Here is a 12883-nt window from a genome sequence, read left to right as displayed (position 1 = left end):
GCGATGTCAGAACAAGTTGTTATCAGTTGTAAACATAAACTATGGATAGCTAGCCACAGATCTTATCAGAAGTATAATTCTTGGCTAGAAGCCCAGATGGATGTGGGTTCCTCTCAACAAGAAAAAGGTTTCTTCAGCAAGGGTGTAGCTTGCTGACCTAATTGCTGGAATTGAAAATCCCTTGACTTATGAGACAATCTTTTAGGAATATTAACTGGCTATAAGTGATAAAGTTCTCCTCAAAGCCTAAAAGGATGTAATAATGGGTGTAACTGTCACTCAGTAGTTTCCATTGTGCCGTTATTGTGGTCTCCGGAGGAAGACAGACTGTATGGACCAACCAGGATTCTAATCTGAGAGCCTACGGTTACATACAGATTTCTGCAATGGATACATTAGACAAATGGTTCATAAGCCTAAAGTTGCAATTTACATTTGACTTTTCGGAAAGAAGATATAATTATTTAGCCTTTGTCAAGTATTCTTGCATAGAGAATTGTGTTATTTTGTTTAAGGAAACCTTTATTAAAACAAAGCTGATACTCACATAAGCATATTTACCGTCAGTGTCAGTCAGTCAGTCAAAATAAATATTTAGACTGTGTTCTATAAACCTTACCATAAATACATCCTGAAACCATGCCTAAGCTAAAAATAACTAAAGGCCAATTACAATATACAAACAGTGATATAAAAAGAGAGCAGCGTGATGGAGAGTCTCGTACCACCCACCTGATCCCCCTACACTTGATCCAGCAGCACTTTTAAGGTCTCCTGTTTTGCATTTAAAAATCTCCCAATTGCACATACACTATTTAAAAATATCATATTCACCAGTAGGCGGAGGGCTTGATCTGGATTTATAAATCTATAAATCATAAAAACAGACATTAAAAACTCTTTCTGCTTGCCTAAAAACCATAAACAATCCAAAAGAATATGTGTCCCATTGCGTTTTTCCTTCAGTCCACATGTACACAAATCCTGCTCATCTCTCCTATGAGATCATCTTCATATCTTCGTAACATCGGTTTAGCCCGACCCTGAATTTCAACACAGCATTCCTAAGCTTGGGACGTAGCAGGGCCTCAATGTATGTAAACATTTCATCCTTGCTCCAACCTTTAACTAGAAATTGAGTAGACAATTTGCTCCTCAAATAAAGCAGATCCTCGTTGCTAGTGCTTTTGGTTACAATGGCACGTAATTCCTGCTTGGGGATCTGTTGTCCTGTCTTTCTCTTATCTAGTAAAAAATTACAATTTAACACAGAGCTTAATTAACATGGGTCTTTATTTGAGAGGCCCAGTTTAGTTCACTATTCTCTATCTCCGATTTACAGTGATACAATATTTTGGGATTTACCTCTCCATTTAATCTCTGCCAGAATTTCAGCGTAACCTGCATCCCCAAATAGCTCCAGGATGAAAGCTGACATTCTGCCCTTATGGCTTGGACCATGGTTGAGGGTGGCAGTGCGAGAAGTAGCTTCACGCATCAACTTCGGTGTCAACATAAAGAGAAAAAGAGAACAAAAAAAGAATCACACAATATCTTTGCGCTTAATAAAACCTTCACATTTTTCTACCAGTTGAGCTGTCAGTGCAGGCTTGCTGCTGTTTAATATCCTATATATTGTCTCTACTCGAATACTGATATCTGAATAATTTGAATGTATTAAAACAATGTTTTCCTTGGTGATAAACAATCCAATAAAATATGTTCAAATGATTCAATAGCAGTAAAACAAAACTAGAAGTATCCAGATGAAGTTTGAGTCACTTCCAATAGTGAAAAGCAATAGTTTCCCCAGTCTCAGGTGTAGTAATGTTTTATTCCTAAAATAACCTTTTAATCAATCACAGGTACATGTGAGTAACTGCTACAGTATTAATGTAAGGTTTTAATACTGACTGAGGCCAGATCCTCTGTGAAATTTTATATGCAAAATGTCTTAGTTTAGATCTAAATCTCAGTAATTGTCTTTAAACTCATTCACAAGATGAACATCTGTGACCACCTTAAGCAATAAGAGGCTTAATTTTTGTGGTTGTTGCCAGGAGCATGAGTCCAGTGGACAGCCAGGTGGAACCCTATAGAACTGAAATGGGTGCCCCAACTCAATCAGATCAAATTTCAAGCTCCAGTCCAGTAATCAAAGTAGAAGACATAAAACTGAGCAATCGCTGCCAAACCATTGCTTCCATAGTGTTAATGTTCTGGGAAAATTTGGGAAGCCGAAGGACTAAATCATATTTTGCAACTATTGCAGCCTTGAAATCTTAAGCCCAAGTTAATGGACTTAAAGACTAGCAAGCATCTTTACCATTAAAATTTGCAAATCCATTGCTAAGTGTTTTTAATGTATTGGTTTTGGTGGTGCTAAATGGTCCACATTTCAAATTAGATTCAAATTGTATTTTCCATGGCCTCTTTTTATTTCCACCCCAATGCCAAAATACAATTGTCCTGTATGTAGTGCCAAAAAAGTGGGGTTTAGTGACATTAGTTTTTTAATAATTTGCAGTAAGATAGGTATCAGTAATGTCTAATGATTGCTGTGGCCTGAGAGCAGTTCCATTGAGGATTACTAAATAATCTGGACAGATAGTAAAGCGCTCTTTTTTGGCATTGTAAAGTTTGGTGGAACATTGTCACCTCCAGAGGATCTATGTTATTTCATAAACAGTAAATACTATGTAGGTTAATATGCATTGCTCCTAACACCAGACCTGATGTGTGCATTCGTTTTTGCATACGATATTTCAGAGGTTGGTGACAAGATCCAACTAAATCAGTAGAGTCTGCATAGTATAGTTGCTGAGTGAAGGCAAACAAGCAGCATGTATCATTTTCTCCCCAGTAACGGTCAATCAATAATATTGAATGCATTCACAAAGAGGTTTACCAGCTTGGAGAATAAGTGCTACTGTATTGGCTGCCTTGAAAAGCTCTTTTTGGAATCCTATTTTCAATTGATGTAGAATGCCTTTGAATTGATCTAATAATGATGTTCTTCAAACATAATTTTCGCAAGTGTTTTTTGCCAGCAGATAAAGCATTGTCAGAATGAGGTAATCTGCAGTGTTTCTTTGGTCTTCCTTTTTAAATATATGGATCTATGAGCCCTGCAGATCAGCTGGAATCTAATGTTTAGTCTTTTGAGACACCTCTTCTTGCTTTCTTGATTTTAGTATCATAGAGTAAGTCTTCATTACCAATGGCACATGCTATAAAAAAGATATGCATTGAGCATCAACTAAATTTACAGTTCTTTGACATGTTTTTCTTACAGCAATCTCACAGTTTACGTATTCTAGTGAAGTTGTTTGATGACACATTGGTGACCATCTTATTAGGAACACAGATTGTAACTTCCAACTTCCATTGAATCGCTTTTGGTCTTTTAGTGAGCAGAAACATTGGAAAGTTCCAGGATGGTGGTCACTTCCATACCACATTCAGTATGCCTAGCAATATGGACACAAATTGACATTTACAAAAGTATAATCATTGATTCAGTTACAAAAAGACTAAACTGAATTAGTGGGATAGGATGGTCCCTTTTGGTACACCCCTTGCATTGTCATAAGCTGTTACCTTAATTAACTCCATAATTGTTCTACTGTGCTTATCGTAACAAGACACACAGCCTTTTTGCAAGCTTTGGAGTCCTAGCTGTAGTCAAATTGTGTAGAACCACAGGGGAAAATGCTTTCAAGATGAAATCACCTAGATTATAGTCATTGTTGTAATGTTAGTTTGAGAGACAGTAGGGGTCTCAGTTGGTAGTTGTCTTCTATAGTCAAAAAGTTGTGTTTTAATAGATGGTGACCATTTGTGGAAGACTCTAGCAAGGGGATGGAAGAAGAGAATTACTGGAGATAATCCAAGCCTACTGGAACCTCTTGTTGGTCTGATCAGACCAGAAGGAAGGAGCTTCCAGTTAAGGACAGAATAATTGGGGAAAAGATGAAAAAATGAGATGCTGTACGTGTACCATTTATATGTAGGGAACCCATCCGCTTAGAAAGTTCAAGGTGGAATTTGGGGAGAATAATCAGAGAAATGTAATTCTTATCCAACACGATTAGCAAAATGTACCATCCATAGCCTGTGTGGTGATTAAAATGATTGATTTGTTACTCTCAGATAGTTGTCAAAACAGTATCTGGAAAGAAAGAAGCACCTAAACAGTATTCTTTGATAACCTGTATGAACAGGTCATGTTATTCTAATAGGTCATAAATACAAATGATGTTCTTTACCAAAGGCCTGGCAATTATGACTTCGCCCTTGCTCTGTCCACAATTTTTGCCAAAATGGAACTGCCAAGAGGAGAATTGGTCATAGCTGGCTGAAATGGAAACATATGAAGCTGCAGGCAATGATTTCATAAGGATGCAAAAGGTGTTTTTTTGCATCGACAAATAACAAGAATTCTTTCTTGGTTGGGCTGGGCATCAGGTAGGGGCTGAACATCCAGGACTGGATGGTGTATGGTAGACTGGAAGCCATGATGAAGTAGAAGGACATACATTATACAAGCAGTGGATAGTGCCTCTAGACAGGCAACGTTAGTTGTAAGGATGTCTGTCGGGCTTTCTCAGTCTGTTCTCGATTAGATAAGAGTTTGGAGCTCTGCAGTGGATAGTGCCGAAAGGCTGCAACCCAGCAAAACTGTGCCTTTGTACAAGACTGGAAGGCGCTTTTGGCAGAGACTTTTGCAGAGATCCAACAAGAACAAGAAGTGACGAGGGCAGTCATTTTCTGATGGGTCCCATCATTTTGGACAATGGTTACTAAAAATCCATGGGTGACTTTTCTGAATACTTTAATCACTCCAAACCAGGCATTGATTTCAGGCAACAGAATCCCTCTTTCCTCCAGTACATGTACTTTCAGCTTCCAAGAGTGGTCTTAGCAGTCTGTAAGCATTTTCTTCCTGTTACTCCACAGTTTCCAGGTTGTGCTGGATTTCTTAGGACTTGGTGCTCCGAAACAGACTAGCAAGGCAGCTAACAAGAGAAGCAGCCCCTTCTTGCTAGACATATGTTGGAGAGATGACTTCTCCAACCGTGGTAGCCAAGTTTCTCCAACATGAACAATGAAATGAGAAAGAACAGCTTTATTCCTATGTTGGCTGTACACCATACTCAATGCTGCTAGCAGTCTGTGCATGGTTTTCAGTTATGGGCCTAGGGTCTGAGCACAGAGAGTGTACAGCCTACAGCCATGCATTGGCATCTCTGGGTAGAGGGCTAGGCCTTTGACTGGGTCCTGTGCCATCCAGCATGCTGCCCATATCCTATTAGCATGTATTGCGGGCTCAAGGTTCAGAACCAGGCCTTCAGCCAGGCTGTGAACTAGCGTGGTGCCCCCAAGTCCACTGCAGGGCTAAGGGATGTTTTCCCCCTGTATCTGCAGATCCAAAGTGCACAAAGGGAAACGAATTGAACCCGTCCAAATTGATTAATTTATTTTTCAACATATTAACCTCTTTTAACCTCTAGCTATTGATGGGTATGGTTTTGCAAATTATCTGATAATAAACATTTATGCTATACAAGTGATTAACCCTTCGAAGCCTGCTGAATGCATTTTTAATACAAATTTCTCAAAAGCAATTTCATGAATGGTTTTCATGCTATAAAAAGTCAAGCCTTATTTTAAATAAAGTTCTACTTTCTTGCTAAATTTTATATAACTACGTTTAGTGGTTTTTGCTGTCATGGAGGGAAAATATTCCTGGGGAAGTTAAAATGTAAAATAATTCTTTTTTGACTCCTCTTTAACTTTATTCCCCCTTGATAGATCTCCATAATACAATAGCAAAAAATAGCCTACACTTGAATTGTTTTCCCAATTTTGAGCTCATTCGTCAAATGTAGCCATTGTTATTAGCAAACCATAAGTCACTTTCCAAAGGAAACTGAGGCAAAATCACATTACACCATCGCTTTCACTTTGTGTAATACACAATAGAGATATATGAAAATTGGATCCTTTGATGGTCTCAGATCGCGCCCGCTCTACATCTCTTGGTATTTAATGAAATCAGCCCAATGCTCCCCATTCGCTCTCATCTGCAGGGCATGTAGGACAACATAAGCCTAGTTGAATGACAGGCAGGAAATTAGGGCTTTTTTTTACTACTGACTGCAACATCATAACTTGAGCAAATCTATTGGTGAACTGCACTATCCATCTTCAAAGTACAGTAGTAAATGATTACAGGGCCAGGGATATCATTGTCTGTTCTGTCCTGAATCTTTCAGAAACTGAGTAAGGTGATGCTTGTCGAACACAATAAGAAATGCATCTCTCTGAAGCTAACTAGGGAGGCAACTGATTATGGGAGAGATACAAGAAGCCAAGATGATTTATTCTAACTTAGAGGTAACAAGCTGTTCTGCTCCTCAAGCATCAATTTTACACTCTCTCAAGCACACTTCCTAATAATTCTGAGTGTCTAAGGAATCCACTTTGTTACTGATGCACCCGGGTACTTCTGGATGAGTGTGATTCATACCAGGTTTGTAAAACAAATATAAAATAAGAGCCATATGCGCTTTCCAGAGGACAGGCACCATTGTGGCTTCCCTCCCTTTGAAGAGTGATATCTTTCTTTCTAGAGCTCTGCAGAGTGTGTTAGAATATTAAACCACATGACCTTGCAGCAAGCCCAATGGGTCCTGCATAGACCTGAGACCTGCCTAGTCTATGGCCGTGGCTCGTATTCCTTTCCCACGCGTGAGTCCTGGGTCTTTCGAAAGCCTTATTTCACTAAAGGCTTGACATGAATCCACAAGAAAGATGAATGTGATGAAATCTAAGGTAAAGATCGCTTTTGGCACCAGGTTCACAATCATTTTTACACACATTTACTTTAGGTGTGCAAAAAGTGCCATCAGGGGCACCAATGGCAAATCTGGAATTACAGAATCAGGACCTACAGACGTTTGTTAGCGCAGATAAATGTTCAGACATTAGAAAAGTCATTTGTTTTAACAGGAGAGGAATTGTAGGGTGACAGCCACCGGAAAAATCAGACATCAAGCCATAACGAATCAAGCCATTCCTAATGCTCTTTACACAAATTAATTTGCATTTGCACCTTAATCCGTGATCTTAATCAATGTATTGCTCTCTTGCAAACAGTTAGCCCGTTTATGCTTTTATGCATGTATGCATAGATTTTATGCACAGACAGGAGGGATTCAATTTGTTGTATATTTCTGCGCAAAGGCTCTGAGGCTTGTTTGCATAATTTTAAAACAATCTTCAGAGTATTAAAACGAGTTGTAAAGTAACTCTGTACTTTGTTCATTGGCCTTCAAGCTCCTGCGGTCAGTACTATACTGTACCAACCACCTCCTTCTTGCTTGTCCATGGCGTGATGTGGTTGACTCTAGTGCGTGGTACAAAAGTGATCAAACACATACTTATTCAGTAAATGTTTTAGTTAAATGGAATCATTAATTTCTTTCACAGAATTATCGAAAACATGGAAATTGGCCAGTCAAAGTTAATATGTTATCAATGTGATACTTAAAATGTTTAGCTTATATCTGCACCCTTGAGAAAAAGTAGCATTGTTTAAAACAGTGGTGCACCTTAAATGCATAGATGATTTAAAATGCATTGCTTACATATCCTAATCATGGCAGCCACAGTATCACCGTCTATATTGTTTAGGCGATTGATGGTTATGTAGAGTTTGGCCATCCCCCACATTTAATGTGTAGTCAAGTATGCGCTGTAAATTTGGCACCTATGATGGGTGGATGTCCCACACCCACCAAATACTAAGTAAACCGCTACTGCTTGCTGGCTTACTTTTGGATAATGTGTGCAACCTTCAGTTTTTTCTTTTGTAATGTGCAATGTACTATTGGTTTGCACTGTTGAGCAAGACGTAGCTGCATTGTTACTCAGTTGGGTCTCTCCCCCTCTGTTGAGAAGGAAAAGTAATGTCAAACTTTCCTAATATGTGTCTGACTTGGCCAAGCTCCTCAGGTGTTTCACGGATGGTACCCTGTGCGAAAATCTCCTAATATAGAAGCATTCGTCTTCCCACGCTATGTCTATGTTTTCTACTCTTGTCTTTTTGGGGTGATTTTTAGACTCCCTCCAGCATTTCTGCCAAGTGGCCAAAAAGTGTGAATTATTATTCCGGTTCCTAAAAACTATGGGAGGCAATTGCCGGGCAGTGCTGGTGCTGTGCCATTATTCACAACCTTTGCAGACATAAACAAACTTTTTCTTCTACAAATACCTAATGAAGGGTCCTCAGCTCCTCACACCATGCATTGCATTGCTCTAGATCTTCAGTACATCTTCAGAGCTGGACTAAAGCAGGTTTCAAATAAATTCTCCCTTTCACAGTCTATAGGTCATTCTTAGTGTAGGAACATGTACTTAGTTGCTACAACTCTGGTCAGTGATGCAATTTGAAAATGTTCCAGATATTTTACACCTGAGAAGTAGAAGTCATTATTTTCAGTTCAATAGAGTGCATAAGGGTCAGAAACTCTATCTACGAATCATCATCAAACAATAGCTGTGAAAATGGTTGCATCTGGATAGCAGGCTACATACATATCACAACAAAATATTAATGTTTTTCCCCTAATTTCCCCCATACCTAATTTGGACCAAAGTCAGACATCCCTTTCACTGTCATATCCTGGGTTTCTAACCTCCTCCATTTCTCTTAACCATCCTTCTCCACAGCATCCTTTTTGTTTGGTGTTTGACACTTCCACTCCCTGCGTTCTTTATATTGTATTTTGTGTTAATAGAGTGCTAACTTTCCTTCCAATAAAGAATTCTTGAAACCTACCACTCCCCAGCAGAATACTTGTTTTTTTGTTTGTATTTGTGCTGATAAATTAGCCTATGTTCTGTGTGAAACACACTAAAAAGGCAGGACATACTGTCATTTTGTTTTATCGTGCCATTTTGTTGTTTTTCCGTATGGATCTAAGCATCAGTAGAGTTATCACATTAATTAGGATCCATAGGCTTGTGATCCATAAGCTTGTAAAGAAACTCTTAACCACAATTTTTATTTGCTTTTTGAGTCAATCAGATGTGACCTACACCAGTGTGCAGGTGGAAGTTACAAGGTATTCCGAGGCACTCATCCAACACCTGAAATATAGGGTCAAATGGTGATAAACATATTGAAAACCTGTGTGTTGTGTGTTTAAGATTTCTTAGTAAAGAGGGGGACGTAAAGAGTTTTTATATTTTCAAATGGATCCCCATTAAACAAAAATGTTGTCTGTTTTTAAAATACTCAAATTTGTCTACGCTTCATAAACCTAGTTCCTGTTGAACTTGATCTTTTGTCACTATCTTGTCAACAGCCTAGTAATGTCTCTTTCTTTAATCTGTAGTGAGCCAGTACAGTGAAAAAATCCGTCATGAACTGTGCCGGGACTCCAAGTACATCACATCCTACAGCGAGAAGGAAGAGATGTTGCTTCAGGAAACTTACATCGACAGCTTGATGGAACTGGTCAGTGATGCCAATGAAAACATGGGAGTTGTGAAGTGCTTGGGCGACCTTTTCGATGACAACGGGGTGATCAATGCCGAAGGAGAAACTGTATTCATCTTTGGTGACGCTGGGGTTGGAAAGACTGTGTTGCTGCAAAAGATCCAAAATCTCTGGGCCAGGAAAGAACTCTTCACTGATGCCAAATTTTTCTTTCGATTCAAATGCAGAACATTTAGCTGTTTCAAGAAGAAAGAAACAATGTCTTTGAAAGATCTGCTTTTCAAATACAACTGTTTTCCAGATGGCGACCAGGAAGATGTCTTCCGATACATCCTGCGTTTCCCCCATACTGCCATCTTCACGTTTGATGGCTTTGATGAGATCCATTCTGACTTTGATGTTACCAGAATCCCTGAGATCTCGTCTCCTTTTGACTCTACACACCCCGTTGTGCTGCTCATGCATCTTCTTAGTGGGAAGCTGCTTGAGAGATCGAGAAAGGTATTAACAGCCAGGACTGGGACGCAGGTCCAAAAAAATATTGTCAGGAAGAGAGTGATGCTTCGAGGGTTTACTAGTGAAAACCTGCAGAAGTACACCAAAAAGTTCTTCAAAGACGAAATATTTGAGCAGCTAGTGTTGAACCATTTGGGAGCAAACCCCAATCTTTGCAGTCTATGCTCTGTGCCTCTGTTTTGCTGGATTATATTTAAGTCATATAAACATTTCCATTCTATGTATGACAGCTACCAGTTGCCTAAATGTGCCATAACCCTAACAGACATCTTTTTACTCATAGTCGAAGTCTACATAAACAGATCAATGAAGACCAGCCCTTTGAGGAGGAGAACAAAGAGCCAAGCGGAAACATTCGGAGCCTGCAAGGATGTTTTGTTTGCCTTGAGTAGACTGGCTCACAACGGAATAGAGAAATCACACTTCGTGTTTGGGCAAGATGAAGTGTCATTCTTTCTGTCTGACCAAGACTTACAGTTGGGGTTCCTCAGAACGGTGGATGAGTACACTGGGTGTGCAGATGAGTCCACATATGAATTCTTTCACCTCACCCTGCAGTCCTTTTTAGCTGCCTTTTTCCTGGTGTTGGATGAGAATGCGTCCACTTTTGAGATGCTGAAATTCTTCAACCAGTGCTCCATCCCAGGGACCCGCCAGTCTAGCCTCTATCCCATACCTTGTTTTCGGGACAGAAACACCAAAAAAGAGGATCCTTTCCGAAACAATGAGCACTTGCAATTCGTAAACCTTTTCTTGTGCGGTCTTCTTTCCAAACCAAAGGAAAGCTTCTTAAGACATTTGGTTTCAACCATCACCATTAAGAAGAAAAGGAAGGTGCTCAGGCAATATCTCTTTAGAGGAGTGAAGCTGCATTTAAAGATTCTCCCAAGAACAAAAGAAGGCGAGTTCAACCGGGTGCAAGCCATGCCCAATTTCATCTGGATGCTAAGGTGTATTTCAGAAACGCAGAGCCAGAAAGTAGGGAAACTTGTGGCCAGGGGCATATGTGCAAATTACATCAAGCTAACATTCTGCAATGCGCATTCTGCGGATTGCAGCGCCCTTTCCTTTGTGATCTGCCATTTACGGAAGCGCCTTGCCCTGGAACTGGACAACAACAACATTAACGACTATGGAGTGAAGCAGCTCATACCATGTTTCAGCAAGCTCACAGTGGTCAGGTACAGCATGGCATATCTTTATTTAAATGTAGGCTGGGTTGATCGATGCGGGTGGTGGCATTTCATACTAGTGCGTAGAGGGAGGAACGGCCCACCTCCTCTCTTATGCACCCTTTTTAGCCAATAAAGGTGAAAATGCTGGAGAAGCAAAGAGTGGGGGTTGAATAGGTAAACCTGAAATTTTAATCAGTTTGTGTAACTTATATTTCAACCAGCAATTTCCTTTTAAAACAGGTGTTGGCAAAGCCATTAGGTGTGACTTGCAATTTAAGTACTAACTAAAATATTAAATAAGCCTATTGCAGTAGGCAAAAAACAACAAAGATATTCTTTTGTACAGTGAGATAAAAATATTAAAGTGTGATGATCTAGTGTACATTTGAGGTTTAAAAAGTCCCCTGTAGGAGGCAGAATGATGCACTAAATAGCCAATAGCATGAGCTGAGAGTTAAATACTCCTCTGGTTGGAGCCAACGCCCACTGTGTGTATGTTCTAAAGAATTGGCAACAATATGTCGAGCTCACCGCTGCACTGTCAAGCCAGACCTTAAAGGAACTTGGCCCCTGAACTTCCCCCTCTCAATCCATTGTATGATATCCTCAGAGGATCTACCCCTACTCTAGCCTTCACCTTGTGTGCAGTACAGCAAGTTGTGGTCCTCTGAACAGCTTGAAATCTGTAAGCACAAGCCTCTTTCCAGGCATATGCATTTTACACTGCACAGGCACTCCCAGCTGCAGCTCGATACATTTTCTTGCAAGAAGAATGGCTGGGCTGCAGGCTTTGTTTTTAATTTGGATGTTATACCTGGTTGAAGACAAAGTACCTGCCATTTAAGTTGCTGACAAATTGAGGTTTGTTCAAAATTTGTCCTTAAATCCATCGACTTTGCAGAGTTCCATCTGACATATTTTTGGCAGCTTCCATTTCCCACATGGAACAATATTGATATCTCAGCCGCTTGCTACAGTATCTTAGGTGAGGTGATGCTGCCCTTGGCAACACCATTGTGCTCCAGAGATGTGCCTTGTGGCTATTGTGCACTTTTAAAAAAGGTGTGGGCCTCTAGAGAAGAAAAACACATCACTTTTTCCATCTCCTGGGGAGGGCCACGTTCTATGTATCTGGTTTATAGAAAATGGAGAGGAGCGCATTGACATGGAAATGATAACAATACATATTAGTCATATGACGATAAAAGGAGATATTTTGAAGACTGGTAATAGCTGGAACTGCACATAACTCAAGAAAAAAACCTTCACATATAATTCTACATGCAGGCAGAAATATACAACATGGCAGATTTATGCCAGGTCAATTAGGAATAGCATTTTACATGACCTGATTCTATTTGTATTTATTAATACATGTAGTAGCCATTCTTACCAAAGTGCAGTACTAGGCAAGTCTTATTTCAAGATAACATTGTGATCTGAGGAAGCTGCACAAAACTGTATTGTGAATCTATTGGGATTTGGGTAGAGATACATGAGCCTGATGAGTGAGATATGGTTGCAGACTCTAGAAAACATACATTATTCAGAGATGTACATATGTGCTCTGGAGTGAACAAGGAAATATGGTCGGGATTCTGTAGGTCTTGTCTTTCCAGGATGATCGGCTGGAATGGACATTAGTTTTGAGCTCATTGAGGTTGATGGTAGCTGTACGTTAGAC

The 12883-nt window shown here is 39.8% G+C and overlaps 1 protein-coding gene across 2 annotated transcripts in view; it reads left to right on the top strand.

The window, feature by feature from the left end:
* Positions 1–12883, top strand: part of NOD1 (nucleotide binding oligomerization domain containing 1) — a 270155-nt gene that overhangs the window by 171111 nt on the left and 86161 nt on the right. For both annotated transcript variants that reach the window (XM_069211945.1, XM_069211943.1), the window contains exon 4: positions 9405–11205. In XM_069211945.1, the coding sequence (XP_069068046.1) occupies positions 9405–11205 (1801 nt within the window). The remainder of the gene's footprint in view (positions 1–9404; positions 11206–12883) is intronic.

This window comes from Pleurodeles waltl, chromosome 10, assembly GCF_031143425.1.
Source record: "Pleurodeles waltl isolate 20211129_DDA chromosome 10, aPleWal1.hap1.20221129, whole genome shotgun sequence".
NCBI lineage: Eukaryota > Metazoa > Chordata > Amphibia > Caudata > Salamandridae > Pleurodeles > Pleurodeles waltl.
The sequence above is the reverse complement of the archived record's forward strand: the minus strand, read 5'-3'. Positions and strand labels throughout refer to the sequence as shown.